Source organism: Serinus canaria, chromosome 1 (assembly GCF_022539315.1).
Source record: "Serinus canaria isolate serCan28SL12 chromosome 1, serCan2020, whole genome shotgun sequence".
Taxonomy (NCBI): Eukaryota; Metazoa; Chordata; class Aves; order Passeriformes; family Fringillidae; genus Serinus; species Serinus canaria.
The window spans coordinates 90648835-90669841 of record NC_066313.1 but is presented as its reverse complement, the minus strand read 5'-3'; the positions used below and the strand labels follow the sequence as shown (position 1 = coordinate 90669841).

The 21007-nt window shown below is 38.4% G+C and overlaps 1 protein-coding gene across 1 annotated transcript in view; it reads right to left on the bottom strand.

Annotated features, from left to right (window-relative positions):
- Positions 1-1161: 1161 nt before the first annotated feature.
- IRS2 (insulin receptor substrate 2) overlaps positions 1162-21007 on the bottom strand; it is a 29027-nt gene continuing 9181 nt past the window's right edge. Inside the window, exon 2 of the mRNA XM_050974394.1 lies at positions 1162-3696. Coding sequence (XP_050830351.1) covers positions 3692-3696 — 5 coding nt within the window. The 3' untranslated portion in view covers positions 1162-3691. The remainder of the gene's footprint in view (positions 3697-21007) is intronic.

The window sequence follows — 21007 nt, the reverse complement described above, 5'->3', positions numbered from 1 at the left end:
ACCCTCATACCCTGTTGACAGCAGAAAAATGAGGAAGTTCTTTTGGACAGCTGTATTTCTCCAGAGCAATTTCAAAGACTGAAACAATTGCTCGTTCTTGCCAAGGATGTAGGCACCACAAAACTCAGTGTCCCATTTTCTCTCCCCTAGAAAAGCCTACAGACAAGAAGGTCAGGAGACATAAGGAACTGAACATTCTCTCTTAGGGAGCATTTACATTTATTTCTGCACTTTGTGGCTTATATGGACACTCCAGCAGCCACAGGATGATCCTACTGCTGCAAGAAAGAGAACTGCTCTTTTCCATTCAAGCCACTTTCAGAGGAAGGAACTCACCACAGTGAGCCAGGTTTTGCCCTTTAAAGACCAAGGTGTACAGGTATGGTCCTTGAACCATCCCCAAGACATCAGGCAACCACGAGAGTACCAGCCACTTAGTGGCAGATGTGGCCAGGAAAATATAACATACATACATAACATAACACACATACTCCAAGGCAGGACTTAACCTCAAATGAGTTTAAACATGAAAGACAGTGAGATCTTGTCTCCTCCTTGCACCAGCAGGCCTTGCATCTGTTCAAAGATAAGCCACTCAGACACTCTTGAGCTTAAGCAAAGGAGATCTCACCAAGACCGCTGCAAAACAATCAAGCTTTTTATGAACCTACTGTTGGTGTCCCCTGCTCCTCATTGCCACATTCCCTGTCAGGTGCCTGACCCACACCCATCACTCTCCTGAGTGCAAGGAACACTGAAAAAGGGTCTCCTGTCAGGTGTAAGAGATATTCCTAGAGACCAAATCAGGCTACAGTGACCCCGTGGTGTCTCAGACTGCAGCCCAGGTTCCCTACACACAAACCAGCAGCAGGAAATAACTACAAACAGCATTAGGTCCCCCTCTCTTTGTACCAGCAGAATTGACTACACAGCTTCTATAGGGCAAGCCTGTTCTCACTACATAGGCTGCCAGAAGGACTCCCACAATCTTCCACTCACTTTTAAAACTGGAATTAAAATTTAAGATGATTTCCGTTCCTAGTTATCTCCTCAAATACACAAACTTCACTTTTATAAAACCAATTGTTTTATACTTAAACAAGATTTAAAATGATTTCATGATGTTTCAGGAATTAAAAGCAAAGCAAGTAGGTGCACTGCAGTAAGATTTATTCACAGAAAGCAAGTTTCCATTCAAAAGAGGGAAAAAACTGATTTTATGTAAACTACCAGAAAAATCCACTTCACCCCTAGAGAAAATAGGCACACAAATACTTTACTCCTTTCATAAATAATGTATTTTATTGCATATGGCTATTAAGGAGAGCATCCATGAACAATACAGACTAAATACAATACACTACTCTAGTTCCATTTATTCTGGTCTCCAGCAGCATCACATTTATCCTTATATACAGCGTGTACATTGGAAGACACAGCAAGATAAGTTAAGTCTCTTGTCATATCACAATAGCAAGAAATATATTTAACATCTTGATATCCAGAAACAATACGTACCCAAAAAGAAAACACTGCTTAATAACTGTTAAGGTTATATAGCAAAAAATATTTTAAATTTAAGGTAAGTCAGGCAAAATGTACAAAGACCCAATATACATTGTGAAGTTTTAGCAAACATAACATTTATACATTTTGGTTCCATTCTGTAAACTAAATTAAGAATGTAAGTATTGCATATGCCTTTGTGGAATATACATGATAGAGAATATTTTATTATTTTGTCAAGTTGCTATTTTTTTTTTAAGTTGCTGTATGCAGTTTAGCCATTTGTTTTAGTGGCATGATTTCTTAATTGATTCAGAGGGATATTTGAAAATAGAGGCATTCAAAACACTGAATTCAGCAGGTACCACACTCAGTGCTGGTGGGGGGCAGAGAGGGGTCAGACAGAAAATGTCAAAGTATGCAGAATTTTTTAGTTCCAGACTTGAACAAGCAGCATTTTAGAACGTCTTAGAACCATTTATAGCATTAGTATTAGAGAAAAACTCAAATCAGATCAGATATTTAAATTGATTTTAGGTCTAATATTGTATTAACTTATGCATTGCTGTGATTTAAGACCCCAAAAATTACACAGAAAAATAAAGTATGCCATGGAGTAGGGAAGGAATTAGTTTACATTCATCTTTGTCTTGTAATACAATCCTCAGCTCTAAAAGTTCAGCATGTAAGCAGGAAGACTGCATTGCCGTTCATTGTACTTGTAAGACATTGACTCTTGTCTTCCTCAGAAAAAAAAAAACATCCCAAAAGAAGATAATGCATTGTCAAAAGTGAAGTACAGGTTCCACCAAGCACAATGATTAAAGAAAAAAAAAAAAAAAGAAAGAGCCTCACATAACTCATAACTTAGTAATACTTACATGTCTATCAGAGCAGGCACTGGTGGGGTACCCTTAAAATGTACACAAACACTTCAAGCAAAGGAGAAACAAGGTGGCATGACATTCTGCTAGTCTGGTGCAACAGCTGTATGTGACTTTTGTGACAATTGCTGCCACACCACTCAGATTTTCAGGCCACTGGAAATGTGATGCGCAGTTAGCCTCGAAAAGAACTCAGGATAAGTGACTGCAATGGTTCTTCTTCCCTGTAGTAGTGCCTGCAGCTACAATGGTGCTTTCTTGGTAAAAGGCAAATATCAGGACTCTATAGATGGCAAGATAATACTGTGTTAACATTAGCTCTTGAATCTGCCTGATACCCATTATCATCCCTGCATTCCTAGCATGCTTATGTGGATTTTTGGTTACAAGAAATGCAGCTAAGAACAGTTAGCTGACAAAAGTGAGCTTGTAAATAGAAGAAAAGGCTTTTGCAATCTGAAGTACCTACATAAACACCTACATAGAGAGGATTAAACAAGTGTGTCAAAGGTACAGAGATACCCCTAATACAGGTTGATGTTTTTAACTTATGTTGCTTCAGTTACACATTTTATACTTTTAAGCTACTCTGAATCCTCTGTCCAAATCTGATTCACAGAGTTTCATCCCATTTTAGACTTTTCAGTGCCCTGTTTAGGCTTTGTCTGAGAAGTAAACCCTGGGGCTAGTGATTCAAAACCCAGCAGCAGCAGCTGTACAAGTTGCAAGTTCAGTAAGGCTGGCGACTGTTCTTGAGAAACTCAGCACAGAGATAAAGGAGTTCCTGTCGTACACCAACTCTGCAAATCCGGCTTTACTTTGAACTGAGGTAGTACTGTCGTAGGCTTGAAATTATGCCAGTAAATACCAGATCTTGCTGCTTCAGCAGGTGTTACAGAATCCCCTAATATGCCAGAGAAGAAACACAGTTTGTCTTTGAAGAAAAAGAAAATGAAGGCATTGGCCGTCAGTTAAAGAGGCCGGCAGAAAAGTTCCTATGATTTAAAGAGCATCTCCAACTTCTGTCGAAACAGCAGCAAAATGATAACATAGATGCCATGGACAGGTAATGAGTTAGGCAGGTTGCCTTCCCTTCCTCCCAGATTTGTTGTATGGTTTAGCCCACAACAGTTATGCAACTGTTAGGACCAACACTAACAACAATAAAAAGTAAACGTTAAGCAGCTTCAGTTCCCAAAAACAGAAACCAAAAAAACAAATAAACAGAAAGGTATATGCCGAGCAGCTTCTTTGAATGTTGTACTCTGTTGTTTGAGGTCATGATGAGAAAACTCAATCCTTCACTCTGAAAAGAAAAATGAAAGAAAGTCAATCAAAACTGCAAAAATTTCTTCGTATATACCATACAGACAACACAAAAAATACCATAGAGATGATTCAGAATGGGTTTTCATGTTGGAAAAAAAAGCAGCTGTTCAATAATTGCTCTCATATTTGTATACACCAGAAGGGATTGCAAAGGCAATAAAGGGAGTATTCCCCAATCCAACGCCACTCCCTGATTTAAGAACCTTTCAGCTAAGGCTCTTCAGGTCAGCAAACTGCAGAACACAGAATGGGTTAGAAAACCTTACATGAAATCCCCCCAATCAAGTTGTGATCATCACAGTTTTTTGCATCAGTGGAAAGGAAAAGGGGTTGGAGAAAACAGGTACAAGCTTAACTCTTTCTTTTTTTGTCAGTTGGATATTACAAAAAGCTTTCAATTTCCAGACATCAAAAACAAGTTCGAGAAAAAACAAGTTATGTTGTCTTTAGGGAAGAAGTCTACTAAAAACATATGCAAAGTATAGAAATAACCTTATTTTAATTTAGTTATTTGATTTACTAAACAACTATTATTCCAGAAGCAAAAAAATGAATAGGTATACAAAAGGAAAAACAATTACTGACTACAAAGCTGCTTTAAACAGTCAAGGTGAATTATGCAGTAAAACAGAAACTGATTACAATGAGACCCATTCTATTTAAAAGAATGCAGTTGACTCTTGTAGTGTTTCTTCACTGCAAATAATTAATGGATAGCATGTGCCTACCCCACAAAGGAACATTATTATTTATTAGCTCACAGCACTAAAATGATTTCATAATATGGCCATTAAAATCAAAATTTAATAGTTATAGAAATTTTGTTTTTTGTATGTTGTAAATTTCATTGTAAATGAAAATTTTAGTTAGATTATGTATTACATTAGTTTTTCTAAAAACAAGTTATTTGGAACATTTTGGGAACAAACACTGTTACTTAGAAAAGTCTATAGTTTTGACTGTATTGATACAGAAAATCAGTATTCCTATACATTTTAATTCCTTTGGGAACACAGAACCAAAACAGATACAAAATATGGATATCAAAGTAAGCCCAGCACTTACAAGTGCAAGTTTCAATCCATAAAAGGCTCTGATAAACCAATACAAAGCCTCTCCCCTCAAGTTTACACAAAAACAAAGGCTGATCTATCTTGGTATACACATAAGACTTGCTAAATTGCTTTGAATCTCTGACAGCTAAGGTTTACTCAAGGCATTAGTCCTGCTGGAGTCAACTGGAGCCACTATATGATCAAATACTTAGGATATTACTTGGGATTTTATTTCATGCCACATCTTGAGATTACTAATAGCTTGCCAAGACCAAAAGGAAAGTGCCTCATTGCCCCCACCCACTGCCACCTACTTGATGCCACCTTTCTGATCAGAAACTAAGTCAAATCTATCCATTAAATCTTCAGTAAACGAGTTTTCATTGTTTGCTCTCAACAGGTGTTTCAAGAACTGCCTTATGATGCATCTGGGGGAGCTCCAAATCTGCCAACACCATCATGAAGGGCTGCATGGGTGAACATGGGGCAAGGATGGACAGCTCTCAGATGGGAGCAGCAATTCCTCATTTGAGGAAGAAGCACTTAACAAACCACTTTGTTCCCATTTTTTGTTCAGGGAGACATCGTAGATGCATCATGTAGGCAAACAAGTGAGTGCTCAAAGGTACCTGCTAACTTTGTGTTATTGCTTTCCTCCTTCAAATGGAAACCAACAGGGCAACTAAATTTACATTTCCCAAAAGTGAGAATGAGAGTGAAAGCCAAATAAAATATTTTAAAAAAAATTTAAAATCCTCATCTTCAGATATAGAAATTGCAGGAAACTGCAAAGGATACAAACAAGTATGGCTCAGTACAGACATATGCCAGTCTAGGGCAGACATGAGGGAAGAGTATTAGCAACCAAGTATATCTGATGTTGTTCTCACAGTACAGCAGGTACTGTTCAGTCAGAATCAAACTGGAGGAGGTGAAGTGGCTGATGCTTCAAAGCACTTCCATACTTAGCTGGCATGGTTCTGTAGGCAGGTGATAGGACCGTGGGCACAAGTCTAAGACCTTATGATGCAATAAACACATCATCCAATGAGTCTATAATGATGACCTATAACTCAAAAAACCACCCCAAACACAGTCTTCAATAATAAAACTATTTCCTCTGACTTCAATAAGCTTTGAATCATGTTTGAATAAGCTTTGAATCAATAAAGGAAAAATATCTACTGTTACCACTTGACCAATGTAATAACAATGCGAGCTACAGAGGAAGCCTAGTTGGAAAAAAAAATTGCAAGTTCCACACCAACGTTAAAAAAAATAAACAAAAAACAATTAACCAAACAAAAAAAAAATCAATATCATTTATTTTTTTCAAGTCTCGGGTCAACCTTCCACTCACACAGCAAGTCACAGCAGTACACAGCGTCTTTATACAGGAACTCAAAACTCCTACAGCACACAAACATATTCTTTGGTAGTTTCATTCCCCATGGGCAGGCACTAATCAAAATATAAAATCCAGCACTGTGTCAATACTGAGGTTTCCTCTTGTTTTGAGCTTTATTAAGAAAAGCATCCATGATCAGTGCCGAGTTTCCAAAACTACTTAAGTCATTTGATTCTACTAGTGCTTCTCAGAGAATAAATCAGAGAATAAACACACACACAAACCACTATGAAACTACCAAATACTCATAGACTTGCCAAATACACTGTGAAGAGAATACAGTGGTTAGTCAATTAAAGAAGATCTACTCTGCTTATTAATTTTCAAAATCAGTAAGCAGCAAATACAACTTTTTTTTAATTTCTAAAAATAATTCTCATCTGCTAACAAGCACGCAGGCAGAAACAGTTATTCATGTGGCTTGTGGCAAAACACTTTGCTGGTTATTCATAATCAGTAAATTTATTCCACTGGCAGTGTGACTTCCAGAGCACATCAGGCATTGGACACAGAACCCCCAGCTCTGCTGCAGGCTTCTGCCCTGACTCCAGGCATATCACTCAGTGGCTTTATCCCTTTGTTTCTCCTCCCCATGTCATCTGCCAAATCGATTAAGGCTGTGATTCTGCTAACTAACTTTTCCTGGAAGAGCAATCCTATTGATACAACCAAACTGGAGGTTAACCACACGTACATCTGAGGGCATCAGGGCAGGCCATTAGACAGCACAACCCAAGGAACTGAATCCCACTCACAGAGAGGTCTCTTTGGTACTCTCAGTGTTACCTGAGACGAGGTGTATGTATGGGCAAAGCTGCTGACCACCCAGAAAGGGCCAGGGTGGCCTCCATCAGCAGGTTACACTGCCCTCCCAGCGCTCCAGCTTCCTCTAGCCCCAGGCACTGTGTGGCTGGGCTCCCAGCAGGAGATGGGTCAAAGGCACCCACACAGGCTGGAGCCTTGAGCCTTGGCAGCACTGTCCCATGCCCAGAGCAGCCTGTGTCTGCAGGCAAGTGGAGCAGAGAGGGGGGCTGAGGGTGGGAAGGAACAGCACAGCCCTGATGGAAATAAACCCCTGCTGACCAGGCACTGACAGAAACCAGACAGGGTTTGAACCACAGCCTCCAAGGGCTTCCTTACTGAGGCATCACAGGAGGCACACTCATCATAAGGTCACAAACTTGGCCAAGCACCCAAATGCAGATGCAGCCTGACTGCTACCCAGGATACTACTGGGAAGTGCACAGTGGGAACCAAATCCTGTCCTGGCTCCAACTCTCAATAAGCAATGCAACGATTACTGTACTTAACATCATAGGTAACCCTGCTAAAGATAACAGAACAACTCATGTGCTGAGCTGTGGTTCTCCAGAAGTAATTCCAGAGAATCTGTGCTCCACATGGCAGGACTACTCATACCAAATAAAGCTGAGCACAGACACTTTCAGAGGAACAGGTTTCAATCAGGGCTTAAACATTCATTTCACCAACACTTCGCAGGAAAACATGAAGTAGTATGCTCTAAAAGTTTACAAAGCTCACTTTGTAAACCTTGTCAATGAATAATATCCATCCAAACTAAAATGTTCCCATATTTGATGAGAAAAACAAGTTAAACCACAAAATGAAAAAGCAACATTTTTAAAATCTTTTAAACAAGTCATGGTTGATCGTAATTGGAAACACCCTGCACCAAGTAACCAGGCTCTTTTGATATGTTATTCCACTAAGAAACAGTACATGATGTTGTTCAGATACGTCTCTTGTTTTAAGAATTTAAAAAAGCAAGCATCTGGTGAACAGATTCTTCATGACAAATAATGAAAAAACCACTGAGTTTCTTTAGAGTAGTAAAGTAGGGATTCTGCATCCACAGTAACCTATATTGAAATGAGCTTGACAGTACATTTAACTCTTGTGTCAAACGGTTAGAATAGTATCACTTTGAACTGCATTAATATAAGCATGGGGAAAGTTTAGCTTTTAAAGTGGGAGACAAACTGCTAGATTCTCTGGAAAAAGATGCTGCATGTCAGTAAAAGCAAATACCTTTTGGGTTTGTATGTCCGAGCACACTGTCAAGAGGTCAAAATGCTCATCATCTGCTGTCATGGACAAATCCCCCAGAATTTCTAATGAGCATCAACTTTTAACCAAGGGTACTAAAAACCAGAATTATTTCTATTCGATGCCATATACTTACAAGATAAATACTTATTTTACCTGTGATCTTGCACTGGAGTTTAAGCAGTTGAGTCTATAGAGAAGTATAGATGAGAATGTGGGCTATGCTTAGTTGACTTTAGAATTTGATATAATTTGTGTTTCATTTAATTTTGTCAAGGTTCTTCCAGATTTTGTAGTACTAATAACTAAACATTAAATGTAATTATGTGGAAAATAAAAGGATTAAACTTACAAATGTAATTGTAGAGAATTTCTAGTGCTAATCTAAAAATACATTTTCCATATAAATTATAATAAATAAGGCACTTCTAATTTAAAATTAAGAAACTAGACATGCTCATTTTTCCCAGGATTAATTTAACACATTAATTTAGCTGCAATTATATATCTTAATTTCAGAGCCACAGGCAATGTTTACTTTTAAACAAGTTTGTATAGATGGGATTTAATCCCATGCTTAGAGATAAAATAAATTAGACAGAAACCCCTCAACATAGTACTATCTGAAATATGTTCAATTATCCTCTCCCTTGCAAGCTGCGTATACAACCATTTAAAAGCATTACATGAAATGAAACAAAATCAAGCAGCTTTCTCTGAGTAAACAAAACATTAGAAAATAAAAATGTTTAGTCCTTCTGCCCTTCCACTGGGAGCTTATAAGAAGGACAGAAACACATACACAGCAGCAGCAGATGTGGAAGATAGACAGAAAATTTGCCACTGGAGAGATTTGTCTGAGGCAGCCAGTCAAAGAGCCACTCCACAGTACACACACAGCTTTTGACCATCGTTAACAAGTCATGCTCTTGGCTGATGACCATCATCATACATATGAAATTGCCTCCCACCTTACAACCATCACACTATTCCCATACTGGTGCAGATTCAACACCCAACACCACAAACATGGCCTCAGTGGGGTTGTTGGCTTCAATTCACAGCTCCCTTCACTACACCAAGGAGAAAGCACAGCTTTTCCCAGGTGCAGCCTGCCAGCAACGTGGGAACTCCAGCAGTGCCACTTTGCACACCAAGTGAAGAAGGAAGTTTCTTAAGAGACAGAATTTTTGCAAAACAACATGCTCACCTTCCAAGTGATGAAGAGCGAGGCTGGAAGGGATCAGTGAGTAACACACTGAACTACCTACCAACCCCATCTCTGGAGACACAACAGCAACTGAATCAGCATGCCTGCCCCAAAAGCATATACCAGGCAATACTCAGCTAAATCCTACTAAACTGTGTGTACCACTCACCCTATGAAGAGCCAGCCATTCCAATTCCTTAGAGTCAAGGGAAAGAAATAGTGACTTTTAAGCAACAATTTTTCTGCGCTATTTTATATTGGGCTCTGACAAATAAGAGTTCTGAAAGGTCTCAAACTCTGTGAGGTGTACAACTTGGTATAACTTTTAGGAACAGAGATGATATCCTTTACACACCTTCACAGTTGCTGGGAAGTTTGCTCAGCTGGGATGTCAAAGGCATATTTGCGCCTCTTTTAATTTATATCAGTAGTCATTAACAAGGTCAACAAGTTTTGACAAGGAAGAAGAGCTCTTGTGAAGCAGAGCTTGATATTCTCACACAACTGCCAACTGAAATGCCATCAAACTTAGTTGTCCTATTTCCAGCGGGTAACAGTGAGGTGGGAGTAAAACCAAAACCATACAATCAGATTTCTGGTTGAGATCCACAAGTGAGGCTTGACTGCCATTCTAGGTAACACTGGACAAAAACCAAAGTTCAAGAACTGCTCCTGAGCCACTAAGCTGAAAACACATGCCTGAAAACACAACATTAGAGTGTTCTCAAAGAGCTTAAAAGTTTGCTTTTTCCCCTCTCCCACTTGGGATAAAAAGTAATCTTTTCCACTGGTTAAACTGAAGAAATATTCACATTAAAAATTTAAATATTCATAGGAACCAGGATAAGGAATCATGTAAGTTGTGGAAACTCATGTTCAGTCTCCCTTTCTATTACAGTGGATATCTAATTATTCCATGAAAACAGCTGCAGTAAGAAAGAACAAGAGCACTCCACCAAACAATATATGGTTAAGACATGCCATAAGGTGGTGAGGGGGAAAAGAGGACTGAGATCTTTTTTCAGCCAGAAAGGCAGCAGACACTGGTCAGTCCCAGGTAAGTACTCTTGCCTCATAAATATTGTGGAGAGGGAAACAGAAATACTACATCCAGGCACTCTTTCAAAGATTAATCCCTGCCTCCACCACTGCCAAAGGGGCTTAGGCACCTAGTATCAAAAGAGGCTTCAGATTTACAAGAGAATCCTACAGGAGGACATTTACCTTCCAGAGAGCAGCACATTTAAAACACAGGGCTCTCCAACTTTCACGGGCAACCTCCCTCCCTTTCTGTAAACCGACCTTCAAACAGCTTACCAAGGAGACAACCACCCCTGGCAGGACATACATTGACTTAGGCACCTCACCTGCCACCTAAACACACTGGATGATAACTAAAATGCTAGCTGGCTACTGCAGCTTTTGGATTTTCAGGCTAGGAGATTTGTCCAGAGAAATGCATCTTCTTGCAGAAGAGACACACAGGGAGAGAAGAGAGAGGAAAAAAAGCAGGGAAAGTGTAAGAGGAACAACTGTCATGCACAGGAAGGCAACCTTTTCCCTACAGCTTTCTCTTCTTGCCGCATCCCCTCTTAAAACTCTTGAGCAACCTGAAGTAGGATAAACATTTTAAAGAATTGTTTTCCAATTTTATCAATACTTTTCTAGAGATCATTTATGGCCTCACCCTTGTCAATGTGAATCTATCAGTAACAGAGAAGTGAGGAAAGCTAGGCAAGAAGTTTCATCATGTTCTGTGATGAAAACACATCACCACTCCCTGAAACCATTTAGTGAAGTGAGCAAAACAACACAAATGTGCTGCATTGAAGCAGGTTATACTCTCCCCTAATCCAGTTTCCTCTCTCTGACAGTGGGTCAAAAGCAGCTGCATACAAAATCCAAGATCTGGATTTTGCATATGGGGATACTACCCAAAGTTCTCTTTACTTTCTAATGATTTACCTACAAGGATAAGTCAGCTTGTAAAAGACCACGAGCCAAACTCTTCTTAACTTCCTTGGTACTGTAGACTATCAGCATTTGGAACAGTGCACACTTTCTGAAAGCCAGAATCACAAATTTAGCAGGGTGTCCCAACCCTGTTGATTTCCACACCTTCACATTTTTCAGCCTTAGCACCTATCACTCTACAGAAGCCCACTAAGTCTTCTCAAAAACAGCCATTCTAACACAATCCCCCAGCAGAAATGTCCCAATATTCCTTCCACAAACAGTCCCAGTAACCAAACCAAAATAATGCCTCAAAGAATGATACTTGGACTTGTTTACAAATTTTCTCCTATTCTCCTTTGCTTGAAATACTTTGCTAAGAAATGATAGAAAAAAAATTTAAAATATTTTTATGTTACATTTTTGAAACAAATATGGGCATCTGTAACTTCTTACTCTGACTTTAATCCAGAGATGAATTAGTATTTCTTTCTGTAGTTAACATGGATTTTATTGCATAAAGAAGTTGGTATTATATGAAGACATTAAAGGAAAAGATGTATTTTTTCCACACAGAAATTATAAATATCATCTACATATCTCACCCAGAGGATAACTAATACTTTGTTGGAAAGCAGAGGCAAAAAGCTAAGTGAGCTGTTTAGAAAAGTAATTTAGGTGGTTAAACCATCTGAGAACACCAGTTTTGAAACTGGACGCTGGTCAGAAAATACTTTGTGAAAGCGGAAAGCATATAATTATGTCCTCTTTCTTACCCATATTTTCCTTTCTTTCTCAAGCAAGAAACACAGATTATACTGAATGAATGCAATTGGTGCCAGCTCCACTGGATGCACCTTGAATCCTCCCCATCTGACAGTTTACTGGAAAGAAAGTGAAGCAAGCCCAGAATGATTGGCTCTGCAAGACCAAGCAGATACTAAAGTTCTGCATTTTTAAGAGAGGCAAGGCGAATGCAAAGCACCAAGTTTACCCACCCTCAGGAGCAAGAATATGTGAGACATGCAATCAATCTCAGTTCAGAAAACAGCACTTATTTCACTGTTTTTTCAGCCACGAGACTGCAGTAGAAAATACAACCTCCCTGAAGAAGAAACAAGCAAAAAACCCCAAAAAACCCCAACCTGTTGAAGTATGAAAAATACTATGCTCTCAGAGCACAGTGTGCTTTCACAGCACTTTTCTCAAAGCTTCAAAGGGATTTCTTTAAAAAGATCCCAAAAATTAGTGTCAATTACATGCAACATTACTAGCTCCAGTGCAAGATACACTTTCTTCTGTAATTATAAGAGCTCTCAGTAAGTATTTACAGAAACAGAGGTGTACTCTACTGTTTCACCAGTTTTTTCCTCCTCTCCCAAGTGCTCTTACACAGGTGTCTTTTATTTGTTTTACGGCTCCCCATATTTGCTGCCAGCAAATATATTTATAAGCAACCAATTACACTCAACTTTCTAATAAAGGCTCACTAGTACCAATATAGCATTTTTAAAAAATACATTTTACTTACAGCAATATGTCTGACCACACAACTATAAAACTTACACATCTTTTTGAAATTTTATTATGCTGCCAGGACTGTTTATATAAAACAGATTAAAACCCATGTCTGTCACTTAGGATGGAAGACTTTAGAGATTGGCTCTAGTTTCATGATGCTTAGCAGAGAATTGCCCTAAATTTCAGGGAGGCTTTTCAGCACATCAAGACCTGTATGCATTTTCTCCTACTGCCAACATCCCAGCTCTTTAAAGCTGCTTAGGACATCTCTAACAGGTGTGATGGACACCCCAGGATATCATATTAAGGAACTATGACTTCCTGCAGGATACAATGCAGTAGCTGAGACTTTATAGAGCTGTGATGCTGTTCTAGAACAACAGAAAGATCACAGGCACTGCCATGAAGAAATGCTTTGCAGAACACCAGTACTTCCCCCAATGCATCTGCACCTTTAAAGCCCAAGTTTGCCTGCAAGTGCCAAAGCCCTGATACTGTTGCATGTCACATATTGTGATTGACCAGGAAATATATTGAAAAGTGTTCAGTCAACAGCGCAGAAGCTGCATAGCTAGAGAGAACACAAATCCCTTTTAATTTCACATTTACTGAACAAGTACAATGTATCATCAACTAAGTAAAGTACAGTCCAGGTCAAGCAAGAATACATAACTATGTTAGCTGATCCACATACAAATATCAGTCTTAAGTCTTTCTGCTTAAAATAAGACACTGCACAGCAAGGCTGATCTCACCAGTTAGATGCTCCATTTATGCCAAGCATATAGGCTCCCTCTATGATCAAGGGAGGTGGTTTTGTGCCCATCTCCAATCTTGAGAGGCCAGCCTCTTCAATACTGAAAAGGCACCGGTACCCTTTTAATGACTGCTTATGGAAGACAGACCCTTCTCTGAAGAGGAGTCTTTTGGTAGGCTCCTAAGGTGCAAATGTGGGCATTACACAGTTATTACTACAGTTCTGCATGAAGTGCAACAGCATTGGCTAGATTAAAAACAACCACCACATATCTGGAAATCTAAACCAGGAACATGGACCCTTAGGACATCCTAGAGACATTTGAGTTGCAATCTGCAACACAGAAGACAGGAAGCAGCTTTAGTTATGACACATACATGAAAGTCCCTTAAGATTCTCATGTCCTGGGGTTAACCTATAGCTTCTCCCTTTTTAATAACAGTCATATCCATCAGACCAAAACAGGATCCCAGTACAGCTGAATTTCCCAAAACCTATTAAGAAAAACACAGATAAATTGCCTCCTCTGAAATATCCTCCCTCAGCTTGCAAATAATCCCATCCTGTCTGGGCTAAACAATCCTACCAAAACATTTCTACAGCAAACACAAGCTGCTTGTTTACAACGAGGAAAAAAATCAAGCAACCAAGCAACCTGAGGCACTAATAAAAGATACAGCAATTTTGAGTGTCTTTCACTTTGATGCCTCAGCCTCTCCAACAATCATCATCAAAAAAACAAAATTCAGATTCAATCTACATTTGAGACAAGGGACCACAGATACACTTTTGTATAGAGCAGAAATAAGTCTTGGACAAAATCATATAACCATGTCCACAAAAGACATAGGAAATTAACCCAGCATGAACAGGCTTCTCTATATCAAAGCTTTTCAAATTACAGTGCAAAATACTCTGTGGACTGTATTAGAGGTCCTTATTTCCAGTAGCTGTTTTTAGCTAAATTACCTTGAAAAATTAATTGAAGCAATTAATTATTACTATTCCAGAAAGAATACTATGTGGTTACAAATGGCCAAAAAAATGACCTATGACAAAGAGGAGAAATGGTTCTGAGCTTCCCTATTAATATCTCATCACTACTACAAAAAAATCTTGGAAATCTCTGTCAAACTAAAAGTTACCACATTCCAGAAACAGGGATGTTAAAGAATATTGTCACCACATACATCAAGACAAACACACCTACTAGGAAAAAAACTCCATGATTCAATGAAGAAACAGAATTTCAAACTTAGAAGACAGATGGTAAGGCTGTTCATGCCAACCATTACAGTCACAGCCACTGTATACTATGTCCTGCACCACTTATTTTCAATGTTTTTACTTAAACTTACTCAGATTTTACAGAAGTTCCTCTTGCTCCTGAATTAATTTAAGTTTACCAAATATGAGACAACAGGTTTTTATGTATCGAGCACAATCAAGGCTAATTCTTACCTGGAGTAAAAAAATATTGTGTATGTAATGCAAATAATGAGTTAATGTAACTCATCATTTGAGACATACTAAAATGATTGACTAGGGAATCAAAACTAAGATCTTACTCAGATACACACATACACAACACAGCTATACTAATGAATAAAATAAAGCCACTTAAAAACCCAATAAAACAATGGGTTTACATGGCAAAAAAAATTAAGACTGCAAAAAAATTTAACATATGGATTCAATAAAACACTTCTTTGTCCACTGTTTTGACACCTTCAGCAGAACTTAATAAAACTTTGTCTTCAGAGTAGAATGAAGCATCAGCTACTCAGGAAACCCATAGAAAACAAACTGGAAAATCCCCCAAGAAGACAGGCAAAAAATGAGTGCCTGATAAAGGGGGTTAAGACACCCAACTAAAGACAGGATAAACAAACTTCATTCCTGTAGGGGTGGAGAGTTTAAAGTTTTCTCCCTAGCATCACTTCTTAAAATAACTATTTCCTATGAACAAGTTCTGAAGTCCCAGCACCTTTTCTTTGTTATTGTTATAAACCCTTCATTCTGTTTCTCCTGTGCCTTATTAAAGATACAGCATAAGCTGCACTAGGTCAATACTATTTCTCAGCAAAGTAGAGTAGAATACTTTAGCAAAGTAAGTGGAATACCAGCCCAAATCTACTTGACACAAAATATCATGGAAATAACTCCTGGTATGTGGTTTTAAAACAGCAAGGCTCAAATGCTGTCACCCTGAAAAAGTGACAACAGCCCATCTATGGGAACTCAGAAAATTGAAGACATGAGGAAAAAACAAGTGAGAGGAACAGAAAATACTGCAGCATCTTCTCTTGACGTGACAAGACAGCATCCACGTGGCCAGTATGGCAAGGTAAAGCTTGCCATGTTCATGACTGATGAAGCATGACTCAAGACTTAAAAGAGTAATTTCAGACCCAAAAGACTCACTAAATGACCCCTCACAATGACTCCATCAAACAGCAGCCTGGCATCCTACACAGCTCATCCACAGCACAGCCCTGCTCTCTCTGCGTTCAGGCACACCAGTTCCACTGTGCTCACTCAAGCTGCAAGATCTAAGCTGTTGTTTCAACTTCCTCACAGAGTCAAGTGCGCATGTACTAAAATAAATGTCCATCAATTTACATCCTGAGGGCTGAATCTGACTTCCACTAAAAATCAATAATATTTCACTACTATCAAGTTTTGATTTTTTTTTATTTTAGTAACAGATACACTATCTCATGTTACCCCATCTTAAAAACCTTTTGGTTTACTGCTCCTTGAATATTCACACTAACAGCAGGAAGGAGTAGTCTGAGGGAAAAGAGGACCTAAACTAGAAACCACCTTGCAGTGCTGAAATACATCAGTGTATTTGTAGCTGGAAATCATCCTACTGGCTAACATTCAACATCCAATTATCATCAATTTATTTATTTATTTAGACCCTACACAATCTACCATTTATATGAAAATATACCATTCAAGGTTAAAGTTAAAAGCTCATTTTTACTGGATTTTCATTTGACATTTGAAGATTAAAACAGAACCGTACAATAAGTCACCTTTCTACAGATATCCAAAAGAAAGCAGTATTATCCCAGCACTCATTAGAGCATGTTAAGAGTTTCCCTGGTATTTGTGAGAGTAATTGCTACACTATTAGGACTGTAAAACAGTAAGTACTAACAGTTCTAAGTTTATGGCCAATTCTCAAGTATTCTGTGCATCAGGGTCATATACATACATATATATATATATTTATTCCTAATGCTCATCCACATGTTAATTTTCTATAACTATTGTTAAAGTCATGAGCACTAATTCTGTAACTTTAACATTCAGAAAATTACATAACTTTGTATTCTTATACAAGACTGACTCCAAATCCAAACATAAATGTTTGAAGTTTTATGCTAGATTAAAACTAATTAGTTGTAAATAATTTTTAACTAAATGACTTTTCATAGTTCACAAACAAATTTCATGGCAATCACCAAGACAAATCTTTATCAGTTATGTACAGGATTGTTACCATGAAAGTGTAATTTTTCCTTTCATTATGTTAAAGGGACAACATTATTATAGGACTATTTCATTAATTTTGGCAGAACTAATTGCTCAGGAATGAAAGCTGTTGTAGAAGATGCAAGTCCAGCCTCCTATAAACTTTACCAAATGCTTATGATGTAAAAATGAATGCTGTTACAACACAACTGAGTGCAACTGACTTTCAGGAGAACTCTACCTCTACCTTCCAGTTCCAAATCTCATTATTCCATCACAATAAGTCTTTTTAAGGGATAAGTAAAAGTTTTGGTTAGACACATCACCTGATTTTGGTTTGTCTTTTCAAGTAAACTAAAAACAGCTCACTGGAGTTTTTGAAAAAATCGCTACCAGAGGAACTAGCAAAAACACTACATAAGAAATTCACTCCATAACTTCTCAGTAGTTCAAGCACAGGAGAGACCACAGTATTTGAAGCTGTCAATTTGGTGATGTAAAAGTTTTGCATTAACTAGAAGACTGGTGAGTTTTGCATCCATTTGTCAATTCTACTCTTATTCTTTTAAATAATGTTAAAATGCAACATTACCAGTTACTGCTAGTAAGGTTCTATAGCCTAAATTATCTGTCAGCGAAGGCAGACTAAACAAAAAACATTATTGTTTTCTTATTCTTGAGCAACTATTCAACACCACTGACTTCTACTCTAGAGTTAAGCCTAACCCAGCCTCAAAAGACTGCCTATGCCTTGTTCAATCAACATCATGACTTCTGGTGAGAAAAAGCCTAGATTCAAAGCAAAACCAAACCAAAGAAAAAAAATCACAAACAAGCAAACAAACAAAAAAACCAAAAAAACCCCAAACACCCACAAACCAACCCAACCCAAAGTAGAAAAAAGTCTTCATAATTCTGATTCCCTACCTTAACCTGACAATGCCACTCAATTTAATGAGGTAGACATGACTTTCTTATACACTTTTTAAAATAATATACTGCCTCAGTGGACACAATGTAAGAGACTAATCAAAGCCAGTTTAGATCGTCATTCACATGATTTCCCCACTGTTACTGGAATGATTTATTGATTTGTCTTTGACTGAAGAGAATCAAAGTCCTCTGCCTCGAGTTGCACTTACAGTGGTGTTCTTAGTCTACTTTAAAGTACCTCTGAAACAGATTTGGAAATTGAAACTCAACAGAACAGTGAGTTTTATATCACAGCACATAGCAAACAAATTTTACTAAAGCATCACTTGGAGAAAGCTTGGAAAATTCTGCAAAGTGCTCCACTGTTTCTAAGAAACTTCTGCTGTTTGTGATTATCAGCATATTTGCTATTTTGGCATCACACTAGCGCCCCAGTGCCTCCATTTCTGACCCCTTCAAACAAAAACAAGCTGCTCAACAATGTCTAATCCGTGCGTCATGTAATCCTGCTTAATACCCTACAAACTCTGGGTAATATTTGGGTAGTTTTTAAATTTAGCAAAGAACATCCTGGCCTAGTTCAAAGATACCCTTGCCTTGGTAGTGTCCCCTAGAAACATCGCCCACACTAGTTCCAAAGAAGAAAAGCAAACGCACACTTAGGCGGAAGAGAAACGAACAAAAAATAAAAGAAGAGACTGCGGTCTAATGTCATAATGAAAACACAAAATTACAAATCAAATTATTGAAATAGGAATGCATTATGCAAACACCAAACACACCACTCAAACAAAGGGACATTCTGACTTTCTAAGAGCCCCATGTACCAGCCAAGCGCTCCCTGATCGCAGCGAGGGCAGCCAGAGCCGCAGAGGCCAGTGCGCAGCCCGCGCAATCACCAGCTCTGAGCCATTAACACACGTCACATGGCGCTGCCAGAGAAACTGAAATCCCTTCTCTGAGACACCGCTTGCTTTTTGAAGCATCATTATTTTACAAGTGGCTCGTGCTACAAACCAAAGAGATCTAAACTAAGTCCCATTATAATTCTCTGCATACTGTCCTGCCTGTCCTACCTAAGATCTCTCAGAGCCCCACTGAAGGACAAATATGTTCCTATTTTGTTTAGGCTGTCAGGCAGACAGTCTCCAATCATTAGCCTCTTGTCAACAGCGATGCTGGGGTAGATTACTACTGTGTAGTGCTTGTAATGGCAGGTGCATGGCCCTGGGGCTGCCATCTGCCAGGAAGGAAGTGTTCTCCTCTAGGATGCTGAAGAGATTGACAAATAATGTAAACAAAACACTGAATCATTCCTAATCTATGCAATAAAGCTATTACATTACTCTTCTGCAGTGTAGATGTCACCATCAGAGGTGGGGGCTTAGGTTTGTGGCTTGAATTGTTTTTTCCTAATTATTTTTCTGATTGATTTACTGAGATAAACACACTCTGAAATAACTTTTATTTAACCGAGATGGGCAATTCTGGATTTGAAAATAAACAAAAAAGCCACCCTAGCATCAAATATGTTTATTTTGGAAAGTATCTCCCCACTGTTCAGTTGTAGCAAGCCTCTTTCCAGAGAGTATTTGCCTGCACTGTGAGCAAGAACAGTGTTTGTTTTTTAAATTACTATTTTTGATACAGCTATACACAAATTGGGGTCATCAGCACTGATAAAAACAATTAAGAATGTTTTGAAGTATTTTTACTAACAGAACTCCAAGTATTGCCCTTGGTCTTTTAAATTAATTTCTAAAGGGACTTCTCATAATCAGACTGAAAATCTTTCCTAAACAGTCCCAGTTTAGTATCCAATTTGTCACCTGAGCTACCAAACAATAGCATAACTCCATGGAAGTAAGCAGGCACTTACCTAGTCTTCAAGAAAGTTACTCACTGTTTAACTGGCTACACAGACATTACAACCTACTGCTGTCTTTGAGCCAGCCTCAAACATTACTGGATGGGTTAGCACTTCAACACGCCAAGAAATACTTTCAAGTGACCCTCTGTAAAGATGTAAGCAATCTTTGCATTGGTTTCTCTGTGGTTTGCATCAGGTTTGTAATACCCAAGTTTTAAAAACTTATGTTAACTACAGAGACAACCCTACAACTACGAGTTTCGTTCTATATGTATTAGTGTAGAAATTGACAACAAATCTAAACCAGTAATCCTGGCTTCCTCCAAAGATGACAGAGACAAAGGGGAAAATGCATGCTACTTTATAACTTGCATTTAAAAGACAATGGGAGTCACCTTTGCTGGCTCTGTTTACTGCTGCTGGTCCTCCAGAGCCCTGGCAGACTGACTAATCCAAATAGCACACATGCTAGATAGCCAAAGGCAGTTGACACAAGTGGAAAAAAAACCAACAACAACACAAACAAAAAAGTTTTCCTTTGAAAACTGATGCAGGAGAGCCAGTGTTTTCAACAACCAGCAACAACGGGACTATTGAGCTGAACTTGGCTTTTCAAAGCTGCCACTCTTGACCCCCTACATACATACACACAAAACTTTAAAAATAACTGCGTGCCAGACAACAGACACAAAGAAAACATATCTGAACTTTGGAGGTCACTACACCATCTTCTGAAAACTCAAGGGATAATACTGATTTCCATGAATACACAGATCACTTCAAAGCAAACATTGTAAGAAACTACAAAAAAACCCAGAGAGTTGTGAAACTTCCCAAATTACAATCCTAATTCAACAAATCAGTCAGCATATACACTTTAAATTGCTATTACACATTGTGTATCTACTTAATGTTTAAACTTCGACAAAACTTGCTGTATCATGACTAACACAAAGAACACAAACATATGGACAACCAGTATAAAAAGTATACTATATTTCAACAAATTCAGAAGAAAAAAAAGCCAC